The sequence below is a fragment of the Electrona antarctica genome (genome assembly GCF_951216825.1).
Source record: "Electrona antarctica genome assembly, contig: scaffold_152, whole genome shotgun sequence".
Classification (NCBI taxonomy): Eukaryota; Metazoa; Chordata; class Actinopteri; order Myctophiformes; family Myctophidae; genus Electrona; species Electrona antarctica.
The window spans coordinates 247,296-273,165 of NW_027637958.1; the positions used below are offsets into that span (position 1 = coordinate 247,296).

General features: G+C 47.2%; 1 protein-coding gene across 1 annotated transcript in view; it reads left to right on the forward strand.

Moving 5' to 3' along the window:
* Positions 1–25,870, forward strand: part of lztfl1 (leucine zipper transcription factor-like 1) — a gene marked incomplete at its 3' end in the record, with an annotated part of 40,108 nt that continues 14,238 nt past the window's right edge. The window contains exons 1-6 of the mRNA XM_079531413.1: positions 1–189; positions 999–1,123; positions 4,647–4,841; positions 9,926–9,983; positions 12,995–13,066; positions 17,428–17,493. Of these exons, the coding sequence (XP_079387539.1) occupies positions 187–189; positions 999–1,123; positions 4,647–4,841; positions 9,926–9,983; positions 12,995–13,066; positions 17,428–17,493 (519 nt within the window). The 5' untranslated portion in view covers positions 1–186. The remainder of the gene's footprint in view (positions 190–998; positions 1,124–4,646; positions 4,842–9,925; positions 9,984–12,994; positions 13,067–17,427; positions 17,494–25,870) is intronic.

A 25,870-nucleotide genomic window follows, 5' to 3' on the forward strand; every position in this document is an offset into this window, starting at 1 on the left:
GCTCGTGTTGTTTTATATCCATACGGTGTTAAGTCCATTCGGTCACTATCTAATTAAGTCTTTGACAGTGTGTAGTGAGGTTTACATAACATTGTTCACAATTAGATATTGTGATTCATTACAGAAGTCTGTGATTAGCACCGTTGCTACACTACAGTGTTCCTGTTGGGAACCTCAGACACAATAATGGTGAGTATATGTATTATGTATAATGTTGATGAATTGAACAAGGTGGACCCTCTTGTAAACAAGTGTATTAAATGCTTTATGTTCTCACAGTTTGATTGATTGTAGTATTTATTAACAGTTTGTAGAATTACAGTACATTTCAAGCACAACTCAATACAAAGACTGTTAACTGTGAGTGGACGACACCATAAAGCATTACACTTGTTTACAAGAGGGTCCACCTTGTTCAATTCATCAAAACATTTAGAAACGTACAAATAGACACTTCTATAGCCACACACGCCAGTCTTTGTTTTGAGTTGTGCATGAAATGTGCTGTAATTCTGCAAACTGTTTCAAATATTTCAATCAATCTATTATGTATAAATAGACAGAATATAGTGGTGAGTATGTAATGTATTGTGTTGTAATCAGTGGTGGAAAAAATTGTTTTACTTAAGTAAAAGTACCAATACTGCAATTTAGAAGTACTTCGTTACAAGTAAAAGTACGGAATTGGAAATGTACTTGAGTAAAAGTATAAAAATGTACTACTAAGTATTCATATTGCAGAATGTCCCATTTCACAAGTTCAAAATGTATACAAAATCTATTGAAAATAGCCGATCTACAAACTCACAAAATGCGTGGCAATGCGACGCATTTTCACGATTTTTTTTCGTGATCATGTTGTAGTTAGGTGGTCACCTCACCTCACCACCGCAAATCCAGACTATGAATGAGCCTTTAAACAGGGGAATTCAAACGTTCCTCCTCCTGCGCTCCCAAATAACGGTCCTATATTTGTCGTCGTCCCCCCCCCCCCCCAGGCTGAGCTGTCGTCCAACGAGCACCACCACAACGAGGTGGTCAGCTACATGAGGTTCGCTCGCTCTAGAAGGATCCTCAGGCTGAAGACCATCGACTCCTGCTTCGAGGACGTCAAGGACAGCAGGTCACGCACGCACGCACACACGCAACGCACGCACGCACGCATACACACAATGCACGCACGCACGCATACACGCACGCACGCACGCACACAATGCACGCACGCACGCATACAAGCACGCACGCACGCACGCACACAATGCACGCACGCACGCATACACACAATGCACGCACGCACGCATACACACAATGCACGCACGCATGCATACACGCACGCACACAATGCACGCACGCACGCATACAAGCACGCACGCACGCACACAATGCACGCAATGCACGCACGCACGCACGCACGCACGCACGCACACAATGCACGCAATGCACGCACGCACGCACGCACGCACACAACGCACGCAACACACGCACGCAGGTCTAACACTAAAACATTCCATGTAACTAAAATGTGACTAAAACTAAAGGCCACGACTAAAAGTAAAATCAAAATTTGCTGCCAAAAACAACAGCGCTCCCAACAGGCTGGGGGGAACAACAGCGCTCCCAACAGGCTGGGGGGAGCGCTGTTGTTTTTAGCAGCAAATTACTATTTTAGTTTAGTCGTAGTGTTTGGAATGAAACCTGTCTTAGTGTTAGTCTAGTTTTAGTCGACTAAATATCATAAGATTTTAGTCGACTAAATCTACAGTTGATTTAGTCGACTAAAATGCATTTAGGCGGGCCTCGTTGCCTCGATGCCTCGATGCCTCGATGCCGTCGTAATGGCTGATTTTACAGCCATTACTCCTCCAAACAGGCAGTGGTCAGACGGTCCCTAACCCTCTCTCCTCTCCTCCTCTCCTCCAAACAGGCAGTGGTCAGACGGTCCCTAACCCTCTCTCCTCTCCTCCTCTCCTCCCAACAGGCAGTGGTCAGACGGTCCCTAACCCTCTCTCCTCTCCTCCTCTCCTCCCAACAGGCAGTGGTCAGACGGTCCCTAACCCTCTCTCCTCTCCTCCTCTCCTCCCAACAGGCAGTGGTCAGACGGTCCCTAACCCTCTCTCCTCTCTCCTCTCCCTCAGGCTGGTAGAGGAGACCCTAACCTCCTCTCTCCTCTCCTCCTCTCTCCCTCAGGCTGGTAGAGGAAACCCTAACCCCCTCTCCTCTCCTCCTCTCTCCCTCAGGCTGGTAGAGGAGACCCTAACCCCCTCTCCTCTCCTCCTCTCTCCCTCAGGCTGGTAGAGGAGACCCTAACCCCCTCTCCTCTCCTCCTCTCTCCCTCAGGCTGGTAGAGGAGACCCTAATCCCCTCTCCTCTCCTCCTCTTCCAACAGGCTGGTGGAGGAGACCTTCACGGTGGACGAGGTCAGAGACATGCTGTCTGGCCTCCAGGCCGTGGTTCAGATCCTAACCCTCTCCTCTCCCTCAAGGCTGTGGTCAGATCCTAACCCTCTCCTCTCCTCTCCCTCAAGGCTGTGGTCAGATCCTAACCCTCTCCTCTCCTCTCCCTCAAGGCTGTGGTCAGATCCTAACCCTCTCCTCTCCCTCAAGGCTGTGGTCAGATCCTAACCCTCTCCTCTCCCTCAAGGCTGTGGTCAGATCCTAACCCTCTCCTCTCCTCTCCCTCAAGGCTGTGGTCAGATCCTAACCCTCTCCTCTCCTCCTCTTCCAACAGGCTGGTGGAGGAGACCCTAACCCTCTCCTCTCCTCTCCCTCCAGGCTGGTGGAGGAGACCCTAACCCCCTCTCTCCTCTCCTCTCCTCCCTCCAGGCTGGTGGAGGAGATCCTAACCCTCTCTCCTCTCCTGCTCTTCCAACAGGCTGGTGGAGGAGACCTTCACGGTGGACGAGGTCAGAGACATGTTGTCTGGCCTCCAGGCTGTGGTCAGACCCTAACCCTCTCCTCTCCTCTCCTCTCCCTCCAGGCTGGTGGAGGAGACCCTAACCCCCTCTCTCTCTCCTCTTCCAACAGGCTGGTGGAGGAGACCTTCACGGTGGACGAGGTCAGAGACATGCTGTCTGGCCTCCAGGCTGTGGTCAGATCCTAACCCTCTCCTCTCCCTCAAGGCTGTGGTCAGATCCTAACCCTCTCCTCTCCTCTCCCTCAAGGCTGTGGTCAGATCCTAACCCTCTCCTCTCCTCTCCCTCAAGGCTGTGGTCAGATCCTAACCCTCTCCTCTCCTCTCCCTCAAGGCTGTGGTCAGATCCTAACCCTCTCCTCTCCCTCAAGGCTGTGGTCAGATCCTAACCCTCTCCTCTCCTCTCCCTCAAGGCTGTGGTCAGATCCTAACCCTCTCCTCTCCTCTCCCTCAAGGCTGTGGTCAGATCCTAACCCTCTCCTCTCCTCTCCCTCAAGGCTGTGGTCAGATCCTAACCCTCTCCTCTCCTCTCCCTCAAGGCTGTGGTCAGATCCTAACCCTCTCCTCTCCTCCTCTTCCAACAGGCTGGTGGAGGAGACCCTAACCCTCTCCTCTCCTCTCCCTCCAGGCTGGTGGAGGAGACCCTAACCCCCTCTCTCCTCTCCTCTCCTCTCCCTCCAGGCTGGTGGAGGAGACCCTAACCCCCTCTCTCTCTCCTCTTCCAACAGGCTGGTGGAGGAGACCTTCACGGTGGACGAGGTCAGAGACATGTTGTCTGGCCTCCAGGCTGTGGTCAGACCCTAACCCTCTCCTCTCCCTCAAGGCTGTGGTCAGATCCTAACCCTCTCCTCTCCTCTCCCTCAAGGCTGTGGTCAGACCCTAACCCTCTCCTCTCCTCTCCTCTCCTCTCCCTCCAGGCTGGTGGAGGAGACCCTAACCCCCTCTCTCTCTCCTCTTCCAACAGGCTGGTGGAGGAGACCTTCACGGTGGACGAGGTCAGAGACATGCTGTCTGGCCTCCAGGCCGTGGTTCAGATCCTAACCCTCTCCTCTCCCTCCAGGCCGTGGTTCAGATCCTAACCCTCTCCTCTCCCTCCAGGCCGTGGTTCAGATCCTAACCCTCTCCTCTCCCTCAAGGCTGTGGTCAGATCCTAACCCTCTCCTCTCCTCTCCCTCAAGGCTGTGGTCAGATCCTAACCCTCTCCTCTCCTCTCCCTCAAGGCTGTGGTCAGATCCTAACCCTCTCCTCTCCTCCTCTTCCAACAGGCTGGTGGAGGAGACCCTAACCCTCTCCTCTCCTCTCCCTCCAGGCTGGTGGAGGAGACCCTAACCCCCTCTCTCCTCTCCTCCCTCCAGGCTGGTGGAGGAGATCCTAACCCTCTCCTCTCCTCTCCCTCCAGGCTGTGGTCAGACCCTAACCCTCTCCTCTCCTCTCCTCTCCCTCCAGGCTGGTGGAGGAGACCCTAACCCCCTCTCTCTCTCCTCTTCCAACAGGCTGGTGGAGGAGACCTTCACGGTGGACGAGGTCAGAGACATGTTGTCTGACCTCCAGGCTGTGGTCAGACCCTAACCCTCTCCTCTCCTCTCCTCTCCCTCCAGGCTGTGGTCAGACCCTAACCCTCTCCTCTCCTCTCCCTCAAGGCTGGTGGAGGAGACCCTAACCCCCTCTCTCCTCTCCTCCCTCCAGGCTGGTGGAGGAGATCCTAACCCTCTCTCCTCTCTCTCCTCTTCCAACAGGCTGGTGGAGGAGACCTTCACGGTGGACGAGGTCAGAGACATGCTGTCTGGCCTCCAGGCCGTGGTTCGGGGCGAGGTGGAGACGGAGCTGATCGACACGGCTCACACCAACGTTCTGCTGCTCCGTCAGATCTTCAGCCAGGCCGAGAAGTTCTACCTCAGGCTGCAGACCGACATCTCTGAGCTGGAGAACAGGTTTGATTGATTGATTGATTTATTAACAGTTTGCAGAATTACAGTACATTGCAATCACAACTCAATACAAAGACTGTTAACTGTGAGTGGACGACACCATAAAGCATTACACTTGTTTACAAGAGGGTCCACCTTGTTTAATTCATCAAAACATTTAGAGACGTACGAATATACACTTCTATAGTCAAAGAACAGAACAGGAAATCATCATAAAGGGAGGGAGGGGGGGGGGGGGGGGGGGGGGGGGGTGGTTGGGGGGGATTCAGATTTTACGGGGCCAGTTTGGAATTGCAGCCGTCCGTAGGTGCCCTTTGAGAGCGGTTTTGAAGGAGTCAAGGGATTCGCATGTCTTAATGACTGTTGGTAGGGCATTCTGGTGTGTGTGTGTGTGTGTGTGTGTGTGTGTGTGTGTGTGTGTGTGTGTGTGTGTGTGTGTGTGTGTGTGTGTGTGTGTGTGTGTGTGTGTGTGTGTGTGTGTGTGTGTGTGTGTGTGTGTGTGTGTGTGTGTGTGTGTGTGTTACAGCTAGCCTGGCGCGGCCAGACTCATAGCAATGATTCACTGACGCTTCCTCCCCGCATATGAAAAATACATTAATGAAGTAATTCATTAAAATATAAATGTTGCTTAAAAAGCATCGCTGGGGTTTACAGGGTTAATATCAACTGGCGGCCCCCAGGGGCCACATGTGGCCCCCATCTTCACTTAATGTGGCCCTCAGGTTAATATTGGAATAGGCTACTGATTAAAGGATTTATTTCATTTCTGTTATAATTCCAATCATGCAAACATGACCGGCTTTAATTTCTTCAGTCTAAAATACTTTTCAGGATTCCAATTCCAAAATAGCAAAACAAATAAGAAATAATTCAGGATTTCAATTCAAATATATATATGTGGAACTATAGAGCGTCGCAGTCCCGCCCCCTACCATGGACCAGGAAATGAAACCCAATGCATTTTTCCCATAGACATTTCAAAAAGTATTTATTTAAAGACGGTTACGCCGCGGACAAAGCCAACTTGAGTCGTGACAACTCATGACAACACAAACTATATTTTGGACCAAACAAATAATTACAAAGAAGAAAAACAACAAAAAAAGTGTTGTAACCTGCCGTTTTTTTCTTCTTTCTAATTATTTGTTCGTCATGATTTGTCACGACTCGAGTTGGCTTTGTCCGCGGCGTAACCGTCTTTAAATAAATACTTTAAGAAATGTCTATGAGGAAAATGAACGGAGAATCATTTCCTGGTCCAGGGTAGGGGGCGGGACTGCAACGCTCTATAGTGGCCCTCTGGAGTGAGTGTGGAACTATAGCGGCCCTCTGGAGTGAGTGTGGAACTATAGTGGCCCTCTGGAGTGAGTGTGGAACTATAGTGGCCATCTGGAGTGAGTGTGGAACTATAGCGGCCCTCTGGAGTGAGTGTGGAACTATAGTGGCCCTCTGGAGTGAGTGTGGAACTATAGCGGCCCTCTGGAGTGAGTGTGGAACTATAGTGGCCCTCTCGAGTGAGTGTGGAACTTTAGTGGCCTTCTGGAGTGAGAGTGGAACAATATAGTGGCCCTCTGGAGTGAGTGTGGAACTATAGTGGCCCTCTGGAGTGAGTGTGGAACTATAGTGACCCTCTGAAGTGAGTGTGGAACTATAGTGACCCTCTGGAGTGAGTGTGGAACTATAGTGGCCCTCTGGAGTGAGTGTGGAACTATAGTGGCCCTCTGGAGTGAGTGTGGAACTATAGTGGCCCTCTGAAGTGAGTGTGGAACTATAGTGGCCCTCTGGAGTGAGTGTGGAACTATAGTGGCCCTCTGGAGTGAGTGTGGAACTGTAGTGGCCCTCTGGAGTGAGTGTGGAACTATAGTGGCCCTCTGGAGTGAGTGTGGAACTATAGTGGCCCTCTGGAGTGAGTGTGGAACTATAGTGGCCCTCTGGAGTGAGTGTGGAACTATAGTGGCCCTCTGGAGTGAGTGTGGAACTATAGTGGCCCTCTGAAGTGAGTGTGGAACTATAGTGGCCCTCTGGAGTGAGTGTGGAACTATAGTGGCCCTCTGGAGTGAGTGTGGAACTATAGTGGCCCTCTGGAGTGAGTGTGGAACTATAGTGGCCCTCTGGAGTGAGTGTGGAACTATAGTGGCCCTCTCCATCACCTCTGGTGTACGCTGACATTATGATGTCACCAGATGTTGTGTGAGAGCTGAACGCCTCCAGGAGGAAACCACAAGCTTCTGCTCAGCGCCTTCGTGACAGATGAAAAACAAAACACCACCGAAAGAAAAGAGAAAACAAAAGGAAAACAGCAGCCACCTGTTCAGAAAGACTTCCTTTTCTCACAGCCCAGGAAGTATACCGTTGAGTTAGTTCACCAAAGGGTCAAGGCAGCTAAAAGGCAGTTTAACCCATTTTGGGGGGGGGAACCCCATTTGGTGTTAGCATTATGTTATGCTTTAGCTATTGAAAAATAGCAGATCTACAAGCTCATAGCGCGGCACTCGGTGCAGCGCTATGAGCTTGTAGATCTGCTATTTTTGAAAAATCGCAGCATTTCAAATGTAGTGATATTTAACTCTGTTATTATTATGATTGTAGCATATGGTCTCTGTCAGGTGGAAACCTCATATGTCCCAAACTGTCAGGGTTGAAATCTTTAAAAAGAAAAGTGTGTAGTGTGATCATGGGGGACGTTAATGTACAAAACAAAATAAAAACACAGAAAAGGTTAGAATCTGGAGATAAGCGGTTTCTGACTGACTGACTGACTGGCTGGCTGGCTGGCTGACTGGCTGGCTGGCTGGCTGACTGACTGGCTGGCTGGCTGGCTGGCTGGCTGGCTGGCTGGCTGGCTGGCTGGCTGGCTGACTGGCTGGCTGGCTGGCTGGCTGACTGACTGGCTGGCTGGCTGACTGACTGGCTGGCTGGCTGGCTGACTGACTGACTGGCTGGCTGACTGGCTGGCTGGCTGACTGACTGGCTGGCTGGCTGACTGACTGGCTGGCTGGCTGGCTGGCTGGCTGGCTGGCTGGCTGGCTGGCTGGCTGGCTGGCTGACTGACTGACTGACTGACTGACTGACTGACACGATATGATTTCTCTGCTGTTTTAAAGCAGTGTTTCTGGTAAGGCTGTTTTTTTTTTTTTTTTTCAGGGACTGTAAAATATGTTGAGACAGAATTACAACAGAGCAAGACATGTAGGTCTTTTAGATCTGCTGAACGGGGAATAGAATCAGTTCTGGACGTAATGAGGTCTTTTAGATCTGCTGAACGGGGAATAGAAACAGTTCTGGACGTAATGAGGTCTTTTAGATCTGCTGAACGGGGAATAGAAACAGTTCTGGACGTAATGAGGTCTTTTAGATCTGCTGAACGGGGAATAGAAACAATTCTGGACGTAATGAGGTCTTTTAGATCTGCTGAACGGGGAATAGAAACAGTTCTGGACGTAATGAGGTCTTTTAGATCTGCTGAACGGGGAATAGAAACAGTTCTGGACGTAATGAGGTCTTTTAGATCTGCTGAACGGGGAATAGAATCAGTTCTGGACGTAATGAGGTCTTTTAGATCTGCTGAACGGGGAATAGAAACAGTTCTGGACGTAATGAGGTCTTTTAGATCTGCTGAACGGGGAATAGAAACAGTTCTGGACGTAATGAGGTCTTTTAGATCTGCTGAACGGGGAATAGAAACAGTTCTGGACGTAATGAGGTCTTTTAGATCTGCTGAACGGGGAATAGAAACAGTTCTGGACGTAATGAGGTCTTTTAGATCTGCTGAACGGGGAATAGAAACAGTTCTGGACGTAATGAGGTCTTTTAGATCTGCTGAACGGGGAATAGAATCAGTTCTGGACGTAATGAGGTCTTTTAGATCTGCTGAACGGGGAATAGAAACAGTTCTGGACGTAATGAGGTTTCCAGCCTATTCAGAGACACCATGCAGCATTTGGACTTTCTTTTAAACTGTTATGGCTTTTATAATCTATATATATAATATTTGTAGCTGTCGGGAGGAAACCTCATAACTCCATTTTTTAGGTTTACGTCTGTGTGTTGTTTTGAAAATATTGAACCAATGGGAAGTAGTAAAAAGTGCTTTGGACAAAACCTCTTAACTCCATTGGACCCTCAAACTGTCTGCTATAAAGCAGCTAACTCCACCACCTCTCCCCCTCTCAAACTGTCTGCTATAAAGCAGCTAACTCCACCACCTCTCCCCCTCTCAAACTGTCTGCTATAAAGCAGCTAACTCCACCACCTCTCCCCCTCTCAAACTGTCTGCTAAAGCACTGGTGGATCCTACCGGGAGCTGCCTCTATGCCAGAGCGGCCCGGATGGGAACCCTAAGGTTCCCGGTTCGATCCCTGTGGGCTCCCCCAGAGTTAGTGTGGAAGTGTCCTTGAGCAAGACTCTGAACCCCTGATTGCTCCTGATGTGCAGGTTGGTGCCTTGCACGGTTTCCTCCACCGTCGGTGTGTGAATGTGTGTGTGTGAATGGGTGAATGTAATGCACAATCTATGTAAAGGTGTGTGAATGGGTGAATGTAATGCACAATCTATGTAAAGGTGTGTGAATGGGTGAATGTAATGCACAATCTATGTAAAGGTGTGTGAATGTGTGTGTGAATGTAATGCACAATCTATGTAAAGGTGTGTGAATGTGTGTGTGAATGTAATGCACAATCTATGTAAAGGTGTGTGAATGTGTGTGTGAATGGGTGAATGTAATGCACAATCTATGTAAAGGTGTGTGTGAATGGGTGAATGTAATGCACCATCTATGTAAAGGTGTGTGGATGTGTGTGTGAATGGGTGAATGTAATGCACAATCTATGTAAAGGTGTGTGAATGTGTGTGTGAATGGGTGAATGTAATGCACAATCTATGTAAAGCACCTTTATATAAATGCACCATTTACCATTTTGAAGTGGTTCGAACGATAATTAAAAAGAACGTACACCCCTACGGCCCTAACGGTAATCCTAACAGATCAACTTTACACTATAATCAATGTGTGAGATGTTAAGCTTCATAATAACTCTTTCTTTCTCTCCTGTGTCGTCGACTCACCGAACCGACCCTGTGTGTCACAGGGAGCTGTTGGAGCAAGTGGCCGAGTTGGAGAAGACAGACTTTAAGTCAGCCAGTAAGGTGAGAACAGAAACACTAGACACACTCCAACCCATTTTTGGACAGTTTTCTGAGAAACCTATTTGAGTTTAAAAACGTTCGCTCTGAAAGAATATATATTGCCTCTGATTGGCCTACCTACGACACTGCCGGCCTCTGATTGGCCTACCCACGACACTGCCGGCCTCTGATTGGCCTACCTACGACACTGCCGGCCTCTGATTGGCCTACCTATGACACTGCCGGCCTCTGATTGGCCTACCTACGACACTGCCGGCCTCTGATTGGCCTACCTACGACACTGCCGGCCTCTGATTGGCCTACCTACGACACTGCCGGCCTCTGATTGGCCTACCTACGACACTGCCGGCCTCTGATTGGCCTACCTACGACACTGCCGGCCTTACTAGACTTTATGCTGGATAGTCTGAGAGGTTACTCCGTGGTGGGAAATAATACAAGTACGATATATATATATAATCTATATAAGTGAGAAGTTGTACCTCCTGGTACCTGGGTTCTCATATATAGAAGTTGTACCTCCTGGTACCTGGGTTCTCATATATAGAAGTTGTACCCAACCCAGGAAAAGGGACCCAAAGTCACACACTGCATACATCACTGACACATCACTGACACACTGCAACACACTACACTCACACGGCAGTGACGTCACACACTTACCCTCCGCGTCGTTCGGCCGCTATCTCCTCATATCGCGCCGAACGCCGACCCTCAACACCACCCGCGGAACATTACTCATTGCACTGACACCAACGTTGCCTCCCTTCCACACCCACGCCGGCATTGTATCTCTTCACAACAAACAATATCTCCCCAAGCACCCACACCCCCGCACGCACACTCACATGTTGCCAGGTCTATGAAAACAAGCCCAGAAAAAATGCCATTCAACACGCTACTTACAACTCGCTTACAATTCGCGGACCTGGCAACACTGCATCCCGTGATTCCCCTCTTTTCATTGGCTGCGCCGCCAACATTGTTGCCACGTTTATGTAAACAAGGCCGCAAACCCTGACTTCCTACAGCCTATACTTACACACACTACCACTCGCTTACAATACGTGGACCTGGCAACACTACATCACCCCTTCCCAATGGCTCCAAACCCCACCACGTGACCCACGTGTGTTTCGTGTTACCTTTCACACTTCCGGAAACACTACCGGAAGTTACACACACACACACACACACACACACACACACACACACACACACACACACACACACACACACACACACACAGTGTACAGCCTGCCGGAAACCAAAAGTAGAAGAAGAATAACAACAACACAGGTTCTACACTGATTCTAACTTGGATGGAGAGCGCCGCGATTACATACAGTTACAATAATGCAAACACGACCGCGTCGACACCTGGCGTGGTACAATCGGGACGAACCGAGGCACATATATGGATAAGAACAACAACACCAACACTACACGCACACACGCGCGCGCTGCAACAACGCGCTGCAACACAAAACAGCTGTGTACAACGCAGTGTCACTGCAGACACGTGTGTGTGTGTGGTGTGTGCGTGCGTGCGCGGGGGGGGATTTTGGATCGCCTCGCGATGCAGCTGAAATGGCACGCACACACACACACACACACGCCACAAAACGCTAATAATAATAATAATAATAATAATAATACAAAATAAGAACACTACACTAATAATAATAACAACAGTACAGAGAACAGTACAGTACACATGAGTACAGTACAGTACAGAAAAAAAGCTCACATCAGAATATTAATCCATATAATAATAATAAAAAATAAGAACACAACACTAATAACAACTATAATATCAACAGTACAGAGAACAGTACAGTACAGTACATCAGAATATTAATCCATGTAATAATAATAATAATAAATAAGAACACAACACTAATAACAGTACAGAGTACAGTACAGTACAAAGACTTACAGTACAGTACAGTATACTGTTCCTGCGCCTTGCCATGCTCTCTTTCAATAATAATCATAATAAAAAATAAGAACACTACACTAATAACAATAATATCAACAGTACAGAGAACAGTACAGTACACATGAGTACAGTACAGAAAGAAAGCTCACATCAGAATATTAATCCATGTAATAATAATAATACAAAATAAGAACACAACACTAATAACAACAGTACAGAGAACAGTACAGTACAGTACACATGAGTACAGTACAAAGACTTACAGTACAGCACAGTACAGTACAGTATACTGTTCCTGCGCCTTGCCATGCTCGCTTTCATACGCAAATCCACCAAAACCAAACAGGGCCACTCAGCCAGCTTGGCAACTTTGCACTTTCCAAGCAAATGCATGAATGAAAACATAATTGGTTGCCATTGCCTTCTTCCCATTTGCGACGCATCGCATGGCGCTAGGATGAGCGGGCCGAAGGCCCGCGAAATTCTAGTATAATACAAGAGAATGACTAGGTCTATTTTATTGTTTTTCTTTTTTCTTTTTGCAACAGAACAACTGTACTGTCTAAGGAAATTGGCTAAGTTCAGGTCAACCAGGAATCCAGTAAACCTAAGTTGACCTCTTGACCTTTCTTCCCCAGGTCAACCAGGAGTCCAGTAAACCTAAGTTGACCTCTTGACCTTTCTTCCCCAGGTCAACCAGGAGTCCAGTAAACCTAAGTTGACCTCTTGACCTTTGACCTCTTGACCTTTCGTCCCCAGGTCAATCAGGAGTCCAGTAAACCTAAGTTGACCTCTTGACCTTTCGTCCCCAGGTCAATCAGGAGTCCAGTAAACCTAAGTTGACCTCTTGACCTTTCTTCCCCAGGTCAACCAGAAGTCCAGTAAACCTAAGTTGACCTCTTGACATTTGACCTCTTGACCTTTCGTCCCCAGGTCAATCAGGAGTCCAGTAAACCTAAGTTGACCTCTTGACCTTTGACCTCTTGACCTTTCGTCCCCAGGTCAACCAGGAGTCCAGTAAACCTAAGTTGACCTCTTGACCTTTGACCTCTTGACCTTTCGTCCCCAGGTCAACCAGGAGTCCAGTAAACCTAAGTTGGCGCCACTGAACGAAGGGGGTGTGTCTGAGCTGTTGAACAAGGTGAGGAGGGGGTGTGTCTTAACGAAGGGGGTGTGTCTTAACAAAGGGGGTGTGTCTGGATGAAGGGGGCGTGTCAGAACGAAGGGGGCGTGTCTGAGCTGTTGAACAAGGTGATGAGGGGGCGTGTCTGAACGAAGGGGGCGTGTCTGAATGAAGGGGGCGTGTCTGAACGAAGGGGCGTGTCTGAGCTGTTGAACAAGGTGAGGAGGGGGCGTGTCTGAACGAAGGGGGCGTGTCTGAGCTGTTGAACAAGGTGAGGAAGGGGTGTGTCTGAACGGAGGGGGCGTGTCTGAGCTGTTGAACAATGTGAGGATGGGGTGTGTCTTAACAAAGGGGCGTGTCTGAGCTGTTGAACAAGGTGATGAGGGGGCGTGTCTGAACGAAGGGGGCGTTTCTGAATGAAGGGGGCGTGTCTGAACGAAGGGGCGTGTCTGAGCTGTTGAACAAGGTGAGGAGGGGGCGTGTCTGAACAAAGGGGACGTGTCTGAGCTGTTGAACAAGGTGAGGAGGGGGCGTGTCTAAACAAAGGGGCGTGTCTGAGCTGTTGAACAAGGTGAGGATACTTTGTAGCTATTGGTTGACCTGTCGCCCTTATATAGGTGTTATAGGTTGAAGTGTGACACCTCTCCTTATATAGACGTTTATAGGTTGAAGTGTGACACCTCTCCTTATATAGGTGTTTATAGTTGAAGTGTGACACCTCTCCTTATATAGACGTTTATAGGTTGAAGTGTGACACCTCTCCTTATATAGACGTTTATAGGTTGAAGTGTGACACCTCTCCTTATATAGGTGTTTATAGTTGAAGTTTGACACCTCTCCTTATATAGACGTCTATAGGTTGAAGTGTGACACCTCTCCTTATATAGGTGTTTATAGTTGAAGTGTGACACCTCTCCTTATATAGGTGTTTATAGTTGAAGTGTGACACCTCCTTATATAGACGTCTAAAGGTTGAAGTGTGACACCTCTCCTTATATAGACGTCTATAGGTTGAAGTGTGACACCTCTCCTTATATAGGTGTTTATAGTTGAAGTGTGACACCTCTCCTTATCTAGGTGTTTATAGTTGACACCTCTCCTTATATAGACGTTTATAGTTGAAGTGTGACACCTCTCCTTATATAGACGTTTATAGGTTGAAGTGTGACACCTCTCCTTATATAGACGTCTATAGGTTGAAGTGTGACACCTCACCTTATATAGGTGTTTATAGTTGAAGTGTGACACCTCTCCTTATATAGGTGTTTATAGTTGAAGTGTGACACCTCTCCTTATATAGACGTTTATAGGTTGAAGTGTGACACCTCTCCTTATATAGACGTTTAGGTTGAAGTGTGACACCTCTCCTTATATAGATGTTTATAGGTTGAAGTGTGACACCTCTCCTTATATAGACGTCTATAGGTTGAAGTGTGACACCTCACCTTATATAGGTGTTTATAGTTGAAGTGTGACACCTCTCCTTATATAGGTGTTTATAGTTGAAGTGTGACACCTCTCCTTATATAGACGTTTATAGTTGAAGTGTGACACCTCTCCTTATATAGGTGTTTATAGTTGAAGTGTGACACCTCTCCTTATATAGGTGTTTATAGGTTGAAGTGTGACACCTCTCCTTATATAGACGTTTATAGGTTGAAGTGTGACACCTCTCCTTATTTAGACGTTTATAGGTTGAAGTGTGACACCTCTCCTTATATAGATGTTTATAGGTTGAAGTGTGACACCTCTCCTTATATAGACGTTTATAGGTTGAAGTGTGACACCTCTCCTTATATAGGTGTTTATAGGTTGAAGTTTGACACCTCTCCTTATATAGACGTTTATAGTTGAAGTGTGACACCTCTCCTTATATAGACGTTTATAGGTTGAAGTTTGACACCTCTCCTTATATAGACGTCTATAGGTTGAAGTGTGACACCTCTCCTTATCTAGGTGTTTATAGTTGACACCTCTCCTTATATAGACGTTTATAGTTGAAGTGTGACACCTCTCCTTATATAGACGTTTATAGGTTGAAGTGTGACACCTCTCCTTATATAGACGTCTATAGGTTGAAGTGTGACACCTCACCTTATATAGGTGTTTATAGTTGAAGTGTGACACCTCCTTATATAGACGTCTAAAGGTTGAAGTGTGACACCTCTCCTTATATAGGTGTTTATAGTTGAAGTGTGACACCTCTCCTTATATAGACGTTTATAGTTGAAGTGTGACACCTCTCCTTATATAGGTGTTTATAGTTGAAGTGTGACACCTCTCCTTATATAGGTGTTTATAGGTTGAAGTGTGACACCTCTCCTTATCTAGGTGTTTATAGTTGACACCTCTCCTTATATAGACGTTTATAGTTGAAGTGTGACACCTCTCCTTATATAGACGTTTATAGGTTGAAGTGTGACACCTCTCCTTATATAGACGTCTATAGGTTGAAGTGTGACACCTCACCTTATATAGGTGTGTATAGTTGAAGTGTGACACCTCTCCTTATATAGGTGTTTATAGTTGAAGTGTGACACCTCTCCTTATATAGACGTTTATAGGTTGAAGTGTGACACCTCTCCTTATATAGACGTTTAGGTTGAAGTGTGACACCTCTCCTTATATAGACGTTTATAGGTTGAAGTGTGACACCTCTCCTTATATAGACGTCTATAGGTTGAAGTGTGACACCTCACCTTATATAGGTGTTTATAGTTGAAGTGTGACACCTCTCCTTATATAGGTGTTTATAGTTGAAGTGTGACACCTCTCCTTATATAGACGTTTATAGTTGAAGTGTGACACCTCTCCTTATATAGGTGTTTATAGTTGAAGTGTGACACCTCTCCTTATATAGGTGTTTATAGGTTGAAGTGTGACACCTCTCCTTATATAGACGTTTATAGGTTGAAGTGTGACACCTCTCCTTATTTAGACGTTTATAGGTTGAAGTGTGACACCTCTCCTTATATAGATGTTTATAGGTTGAAGTGTGACACCTCTCCTTATATAGACGTTTATAGGTTGAAGTGTGACACCTCTCCTTATATAGGTGTTTATAGTTGAAGTTTGACACCTCTCCTTATATAGACGTCTATAGGTTGAAGTGTGACACCTCTCCTTATCTAGGTGTTTATAGTTGACACCTCTCCTTATATAGACGTTTATAGTTGAAGTGTGACACCTCTCCTTATATAGACGTTTATAGGTTGAAGTGTGACACCTCTCCTTATATAGACGTCTATAGGTTGAAGTGTGACACCTCACCTTATATAGGTGTTTATAGTTGAAGTGTGACACCTCTCCTTATATAGGTGTTTATAGTTGAAGTGTGACACCTCTCCTTATATAGACGTTTATAGGTTGAAGTGTGACACCTCTCCTTATATAGACGTTTAGGTTGAAGTGTGACACCTCTCCTTATATAGACGTTTATAGGTTGAAGTGTGACACCTCTCCTTATATAGACGTCTATAGGTTGAAGTGTGACACCTCACCTTATATAGGTGTTTATAGTTGAAGTGTGACACCTCTCCTTATATAGGTGTTTATAGTTGAAGTGTGACACCTCTCCTTATATAGACGTTTATAGTTGAAGTGTGACACCTCTCCTTATATAGGTGTTTATAGTTGAAGTGTGACACCTCTCCTTATATAGGTGTTTATAGGTTGAAGTGTGACACCTCTCCTTATATAGACGTTTATAGGTTGAAGTGTGACACCTCTCCTTATTTAGACGTTTATAGGTTGAAGTGTGACACCTCTCCTTATATAGATGTTTATAGGTTGAAGTGTGACACCTCTCCTTATATAGGTGTTTATAGGTTGAAGTGTGACACCTCTCCTTATATAGACGTTTATAGGTTGAAGTGTGACACCTCTCCTTATATAGACGTTTATAGGTTGAAGTGTGACACCTCTCCTTATATAGACGTTTAGGTTGAAGTGTGACACCTCTCCTTATATAGATGTTTATAGGTTGAAGTGTGACACCTCTCCTTATATAGACGTTTATAGGTTGAAGTGTGACACCTCTCCTTATATAGGTGTTTATAGTTGAAGTGTGACACCTCTCCTTATATAGACGTTTATAGGTTGAAGTGTGACACCTCTCCTTATATAGACGTTTATAGGTTGAAGTGTGACACCTCTCCTTATATAGACGTCTATAGGTTGAAGTGTGACACCTCTTCTTTTATAGGTGTTTATAGTTGAAGTGTGACACCTCTCCTTACATAGACGTTTATAGGTTGAAGTGTGACACCTCTCCTTATATAGACGTTTATAGTTGAAGTGTGACACCTCTCCTTATATAGACGTTTATATTTGAAGTGTGACACCTCTCCTTATTTGGACGTGTCCTCATCTCTCCTCAGGAGATCAGGAGGCTACAGGAGGAGAACGATAAACTGAAGTCCAGACTCAGAACTCTGGAATCCCAAGTAAGACAAATATATTAAAACTCAATATAATATAATACTGTTATATAATACTATACTATACTATACTGTCCCGGAATCTAATATTTTCACCTTTATTGCTGCTTAATTAATTGATTTGTTCAATCGTGCACAATTGAGGTATGTATATCAGACCTAAGGCCCCTGGGACGGCCTATAACGACTAAATAGTTACTACTAAGCAAAGTACTCGGACATATACTGTTTAATGCTAAAGCTTGAAACTGTTACTCCAGTGTTTAAATAATCCCAACCAGTGTCTTTTACATTATTTATTGGTCATTTCATTACACATATAATTAACGCACACGTTGGTAGGACTAGGATTACAAATGGATGGATTCAGTTTGCCTGTCGGCCTAAACTCTAGTTTATGAGAATAGCAAGACTCAAGCAAGACAGTAATAGTTGGTTAGACTGTGTCAGTCAGACCTTTGTCAGTCAGACTTTTGTCAGTCAGACTGTGTCAGTCAGACTGTGTCAGGTAATTAAAACCTATAAGGATGACAAAAGAAACAGAGCAAATAGCACATTATGTTTACAGCTATTTAACTGATATTGTACTAATAAGCAATGATATAATGTTAATACAGAAATAGATCTAGTCTCATACCTTTAGTCCATTTAGAAGTTAGATCGTGTGTTTACACGGCTCAATTCTTGTGGTTGCAAAGGCCTAAGCCTTGGTCAGTTAACTAAGACTTCTGCCTCCGTTGGTGTTTTTACAGAAAGAGGCAGAAAATAGCCTTGTCCTGCCGTATAACCTCCTGAGAGGCGGACCTGCTCGGGGGTCGGCTTCAAGATAGCTAATCTGGGAACTCATGGCTCCATATAGGGTGCCATGGTTAGTCTGATGCATGCAACTTATAGCAGAATGCATCAAATGGTATGAATAACTCCACACCTCCCACTCGGTATTCTGTCTGTAAAGACTAAGAAAACCGCTAACAACCTAAATTAAGTCATTGCAACTAAAAGGTTATATTAATAAAACAATTACACATTTCACCCAAAAGCTAAATAAAGAAGCAAATACATATTGTCCATAAAAAGGTTCAAATATGCTAAAAAATCATGATCAGCTCTGATCTGACGTAATGAAATCACACCCGGATGTGATTTCACAACTGGCTTTTTTTGTGCAGAAAAAATGACCATGGTTGCTACGGTCATCCAGTTCACCCGGGTGTGATTTAATTACGTCAGAAATTATTTTGAACATAGCAACCATGCTCATTTTTTTCTGCACACAAAAGCCAGTTGTAGGAGTGGTTTACACCACTCAAAAATGGGGCGGACGCTTGTTGACGTCTTCCGTGTTGCCAGTACCCGCATAAGAATGCACCTATATACGACCCCCAACTAAACAGTCCCGCCACACAAGTCCACACGGCGGTGGGCTTGTGCATCAGTCCTGCTCAGCGGTAGCCGTATGAGCTGCACCTGTAAGTACTGGCTTCTCTGAAGCACACTGCCAGCCGGCAGTGGGAAATCTTTCTTAGTTCATTGTTCCTCTACTGGTAGAAGAACCACCAGCCTCCTAACATCTCTGTGGAGGGTGGTTGTGGGGCAACTCCTAACGAGCTGTTTGGAGTGGCCTGTGGTGATGGGAATGCTTTGGCACGTCTTCACCTTTTACGTCTCGGACGACTCCTTTTCCATCTGGACATGCCTCCACGACTCGGCCTAGTCTGAACTGGCCTCTGAGCGCATTCTGGTCTGCCATCCAGACTAAGTCTCCTTCTGCGACGTTCCTAGCTGGTGTGTGCCACTTCTTCCGGATGAACAGGTCTGGCCCTGCCAGCTGGCTCCAACGTTTCCAGAACTTGTCCACTTCGTTTTGAATCGCTCTTAGACGGACGAAGGGGTACACAGGAGACTCGAATCCATTAGCTGGGCTCTGGCTCCGATGGGCCTCTCATTAGACAGGTTGGCAGCTAGGTATAGGAGTGTTTGGAACTCCAGTGCTGTCAGGTTGCCTTCTCCCACGCTGCTCAATGCTTTCTTCATTATGCGAACTGCTGCTTCTGCTGCTCCATTTCGATGGGGAGAGTCTGCTGGGTGTATCACCCAGGACCAGTCAGTTCCAGTCTCTGCTGCTTTCTTTTGTACTTTTTCCTTGTCGATTCCTGCCAGGAACACGTAGAGTTCTTTCAGTGCTGGCCTAGCTCCCACGAAGTTGGTTCCAGGGTCAGACCAGAGCTTTCTGGGATGGCCTCTCAGAGCGGTGAAGCGTTGGAAGGTTTTCAGGAAGCCTTCAGTCGAGAGATCTTCTACCATGTCTGCATGTATTGCTCTTGACGCCATGCAGCAGAAGACTATCCCCCATGCTTTCTTGCTTGTTCTTTTCTTCACTGCGTCTCTGATGGTGTACGGGCCGAAGAGATCCAGCGTAGTGTACTCAAATGGTGCAGCCGGCTCTGTGCGTGCAACAGGGGGATCGCTCATGACCTGTTGGCACATTTTCGCTCTGTTCTTACAACAGTGCATTCAGGAGTCGATCACTTTTCTAGCAATTCTTGGTCCTTGCACTATCCAAGCTTTCTTCCTTATTCTTAGGAGGGTTCCAGGCACTCCTTCATGATTGAAACTGTCAGAAGGGTGCTGATCCGCTCACTGTAAGGAATTAAGGGTACTCCAGGCCTTCCTGCGGCCATGCCTTGGACTCGGCCACGGCACAGTAAGAGTCCTGAATCTTCGTCCTTGTGAACCACGAGTCTGTTTAGAGTGGTTACAGGAAACTCTGCTCCTTCCTGTGCTGCGAGGCACAATTCTTCGAATGCAGTTTGCCTCTCTGCCACTGACAGTACCTCCCACTTTGCTGGTGTACGGGCTCGCGTCTTCCTGTACAACCAGATCTTCAGTACTCTTCTGATGGCAGCGATAGCACAACAGAGCTCTCGTAGCGAGCTGTATTTGCTTAGGTCGACTTGATTTACGAGGGCCGCGCCCCAAAGTTTCTTTGGTTCTTTGTCTGCTTCCACTAGTGAGACAGCGGTGTCTGGAGAGCCTTGTGGCACGTCATTTTGGTTTCTGACTTTCTCTTTTTCCCTTTCAGGACTGTCTGTTGTCTGCGTCTTTTTGGCTTGTGCTCTGGTAGTGACGGCTGAGAAGGCCTTCCTTTGCAGCTTGCTCACGACGTCTCTGGCAGCAGTAGCCACTTCAGATGCAGATTTCATCGGCCATTCTTCTTCAGGATCGGCTAGGAAGTCAGGACCACGTTGCCACTTGGAGTTCTCCCCGAGCAGTTCAGGGGAGCAGTTGCCTCTCGTGACTAAATCGGCGATGTTGAGGGCTCCAGGTATCCACCTCCAGTCTTCTGCGGGGCCAGCCTTCTGGATTTCTCCGACGCGATTAGCGAAAAAGGTTTGGAATCCGTAGCTCTCTCTCTGGATGGCACCTAGCACAGTTTGGCTGTCCACGAAGTGGAACCACTTCTCAACTTCTATCCTTCCATGCTTCAGCATGTAGCCCTTTAGACGGGAGGCGAACACAGCTCCACAGATCTCTGCTTTGGTTGGGTCGCCTCTCTGGTCAAGAGGGGTTAGTTTTGCCTTGGACTCTACCAGCCTGGTGACTATTCCATCTTCAGTCTTCCATCGCAGGTATAGTACGGCTCCATAGGAGTCACAGCTTCCATCTGAGAAAGTGATGCCCCATGGTTTGCCCAGCCAGCCGGCGGGCGTGATACTTCTTTGAAATTTGATGTTGCTCAGTCTTGCGTACTCTGTGAACAGTTCTACTGCTTTTTCACGGAGCTCTTCAGATAGTGGCTCGTCCCAGGTGTCTTTCGTCATCTTGCCGGCTTCTTGGAAGGCTCTTCTCACGAGTATAACTCCCTTCTGCTTCAGCGGTGACACAAGGCCAATCGGGTCATATATTCCAGCCACCTGACTTAACAGCATTCTTCTAGTCAAAGGGTTTGGCGTTTCCTCTATGACTTCCTCTTCGTTCAGGTCAGCTCCCATCCTCATTTTTTGCTTTCTTTGGGAGAAATTGATGGAGCCCATGATGAAGAGCTTATCGTCTTGGACGAGGTAGCCGACTCCCAGGGCTTTGCTGTCTTCTCCTGTGAGTTGGTTAGGCAGAATCGGTGTCTCTGGTTTCGTTTCTGTCGCATTGGGCCTCCCACTTTGACCGGACCGGACCCAGGGCTTGAGGTGGAAGCCACCGGTTCTCAGGATGTTTTCTACTCCCTTCAAGGTCTGTTCCAGCTTGTTCAGGTCATTGTTCGATGAAAATATGTCATCCATGTAGCTGTTGCATTGGATAACTTGTCTTTCTTCAGCAAGGTGAGCGAACTGAGGCAGATTAGCAGGCCACTTGCGCGATGCACCCAGCTGGTTTGTCGCCCATGTTCACCCTCACAACGGCATAGTCTTCAAATTCCTCCTGTGGCGAGTCTCTCCACAGGAAGCGGTGAACGTGGACTTCTTCCTCTTCAAGCCACACTGAGTGGTACATCTTCTTGATGTCTCCAATGGCTGCATGAATTCCTTCCCGGAATCTGAGCAATACGGCTCTGATGGGGTTCAGCACGTCTGGTCCTTTCAGTAGGATGCTGTTCAGGCTTACACCTCTGTATTCCTGGCTGCTGTCCCACACTATCCTCACCGGTGTGGTGACAGAGTGCGGGTTGGGTGCTGTCAGGTGACTCACATACCAGACTGCTCCATTCCAATCTTCCATCATGGATTTCGTTAGCTTCTTGGCAGCTCCTCTTTCAATCATCTCGTGGATTTGCCTGGTGTAGGCTTCTTTCCACTTTGGATCCTTCTGGAGACGTTTCTCCGTCCTCAGGAATGTCGATTCCACTGCTTTGCGGTTGTTGGGGAGCGATGCTGGTGACTCCTTCCAGGGATATTTCGTGTCCCAGTGGGGTTCTCCACTGTGTTCATCTTTTTCCTTGAAGGTCAGGCCAGCTTTGATTATTTCGGTCTCCCTTTCATCTGCCAGCGACATCTCTTTTCCTCCTGGCGGGCAGCTACCACAGCGGCAGCCTCCACAGGCAGGTACGCAGGCAGCTCCAACGCTGTCCCACTTGAACCAGGCAAAAACGTCTTCGCTGCTGGCCGATGTGGTTCCTATTTTCACATCGTGCTCATTTAGGTCTGTTGTGGGGTATTCCTCCACTCTGACGGCAGTCGTTCTCATAGAGCGTGCAAAGTGAGTTGAGGAGTAGCGTGTCATCATCTCTACTTCTTCAAAGAGGTCTGGATGTGCCCCGGACACTGTTTTCCCCAAAGGCCCATCCCATAGCACAAGGTCACCTGACATCTTCATTCTTTGTGGTGCCAGGCGTCCCTCTCTTGTACTGATGAGTAGGTCAATCCTCCCTGGACGGGTTAACTCTCCCGGCTGGGTTCCTGGGAAGAACTTTTCCAGCTTCTCAGAGTCTATCACTCTACCTGCTGTGGTGATGTCTTCAAGGCCATAGCAGATCATCTCATGAAGCCTCAAGGTTTTTCGTGGGGTCCACACTTTTATCTTCACAAGGTATCTTCTTGTTTTGACTTTGGTTGCCATCTTTCCGACACCATACACGACCAGTGTGATTGCCTCTCCGGTCAGCCCAAGTCTTTCTGCAGCTCGGTGTGCAATATAGTTTGTGTCTGAGGCAAGGTCTATCAGGGTGCCAACGCAGTCGCCTCCGTTCGTTGTGACGTTCAGTATCATCATCAGGACTGGGAGCTCTTTTACTCTTCTGTTCTGTGCCAGGGAGGTCACTTTATTTGTGAACGCCTTCACAACAGCTTCACGTTGCTGTTTGCTTAGATTCAATCCATCCAACAAGGTGTTCTGCTCTTCTGTTGGGCCTCGAGGTCTTCCTTCCCTCTTTCCTGTTTGAGTTTCCTCCTTGGCCTCTCTGGCGTCCTTCCTTGCCTGCTGTGGCTTGTAACTGAGGCAGAGTAGGAAATTATGGTCAGCTGGGCCACCTCTCTTCCTGCACTCTTATTTCGAGCAGAGAAATCTTTCCTCGCACACTCCGTCAGCTTTGTGTGAGCGCAGGCATTTCGGGCAAAGTCCAGCTTTCTTCACTTTAGCTCTTCTCTCTGTCGCGTTAGCCTTCCTGAAAGCCTGGCAGTTGAAAAATCTGTTTCCATGTGTCACATCGCCGCACATAATACAGGTGTTTCGCTTATACTCTGCTTTTACTTCACTGGCAGTGGACTTTGTGTACGACGACCTCTCTCTTCCTCTACCTCTGGGCCGATCATTTTGTTGAGATTTCACGACCGCGGCAAGGTTTGTTGTTGGAATCAGATCATCATCCATCATCTCTAGGACCTGCTCTTCTCTCTGCAGGAAAAGCAAGAGCCTGTTAAAGTAATTATCAGGTGTGACGCCGTTGTACTGATCTTGCTGGAAAAATAGCCACTTCTCTCTGATGTTTACAGGCAGTTTTCCCTCTATGGAATTGACAGTCATCGGATTGTTGATGGCGTGCTCCAACTGAAGACCTCGCAGGTCACTCAGTGCTCTTTGTATCAGTTGGATCAAGTTTATAGTTAGCCTTGGTTGGTGGCCCCTAACGGCTGGCACTGCATCCAGGTCTTTCATTATCAGACGGGCCGTCAGCGTTTTGTTGCCATAACGGTTGTCTAGGAGCCGGAAGATATCAAGTGTCCCTCTGCAGTGGTCCAGTCCAAGGTCTCTTCTCAGTTTTCCATCCACACTGTTCAGCAGGTAGAACTTCCTGCAGTCATCTGAACCGGACGGATCGCCTTGATCAAGAACATTCTGCCATTCTTCGCGCCAGCGCCAGTAATCTCTCCTGTCACCGCAGAATCTTGGTGGTTCAACAGCAGCAAGTTTTATCTTAGGCCTCGTGACCTGGGATCCCCCAGAACTTCCTTGCATCATGGTTTGGCTTCCAGAGGGCGCTGCGTGGCTGTATGCTTGCTGTGTGCTGCCAGGATAACCCCACTGGCTTTGTGCTCCGCTGGTGGGTGGTTTCACATCGGGTCCAGACTGGTACTGTGATGAGAGCGTTTGGCCTTGACTGGCTCCGCCCATCACCCTCTGTGAAGACGTTGCAGCTTGAACATGCATGGACGGGCCTCCTCCTTCTGTCATATATGTCACAGCTGGAGTTGTAGGGTACTGCTTGCCACTGTTGCCTTCCGGATGCCCTTCTTCTTCACCTCTTTTAGACCATCCTCGGAGATCTTGTCTAGGTGGGAAACTGAGGACCGTCGCTTGACTCACTCCGGATGAATCTGACCCCTCATCGATCTCCATTCTCTCCCACTGGCTAAACATATTTTCTTTTGCTTGCTTTAAACGGGCATACACCTCTTGGCTTTTTATAGCATGCTCTGTGGGGATCTTATCTTTCCATTTAGCCAGCTGTTCCTCCATTTCATATAGTTTCCCTTCCAAATCCTGCCGGTTACTACGCCTGACCTCTGCGGTCGCAGGGGTGGCGCAGAGAGCTTTGATGAGGTCTATATTTTCCTTGGCACTGCTTTCTACAGACTCGGTCCATGGTTTTGCGTGATACTCCCACACTGCTTTTCTTGCCTTTATCTCCACATCTCTACATCTCTGGGTACAGGTGGTTAGCTTGCCATGAATCTCCTCTATGGCAGTGGCATTAGCGTCAGCGTCTGCCTCAGTGAGAGCGTCGATATAGTCAGTCGTAGCATCGGATAATTTTGCATAGTCTGCTCGCAATGTTTGCCATCCGTTAGTTAAGTCATCCTCTGAGGTATGCTCGCTATTAACGCTTGTTTCCAGTTTGGTAGCATTCCTGGAGAAAGACGATTGTGCTGTTGCTCTACTCTTTTTAAGCGTTTCTAGTTCAACTTGCGCCATGTTTGTTGTTTTACGCTATTATGATTTAATAGGTGGACAACGGATAGCAATGTCAAAATAGGCCTATTTAGAAGTCTTGATGCACAGTATAAACAATCAGTAGCTTCCTGGAGTTAGATGCCTGTATTGTGAAACAATGTCTGATGAACACTAGCTGTGCAAAAGTCACTATGTAATATCCAATGTCAGCTTTAATGACCCTTTTGTACTGGTGATGGCAGTGGATTATAGGAGCAAAGTCAATTCAAAGACAGTTTGGTTCTTGAAATGAGCAGCAGGTCTACAAGCTCACTCAGCGGTGAGGTCACTTCAAAGTCAGTTGGTGGCTAGGGGTGAGCAAGCTCACTGCTAGGCTATCTCCCTGCTAAGCTATCAGTAGCTAAAAGCTAGTTGCTCAGGCTTGAATATAGCAGATCCACTAGCTCAACGCTAATCTATTCTAGATGCTGCTACCAGTCAGCTGCTAGCATCTCACAGCAGTTTACAACTCTCTTGCCCCAGAGTAGCTAAGTCAACATTGCAAGAGGCAGTCATAAACCCC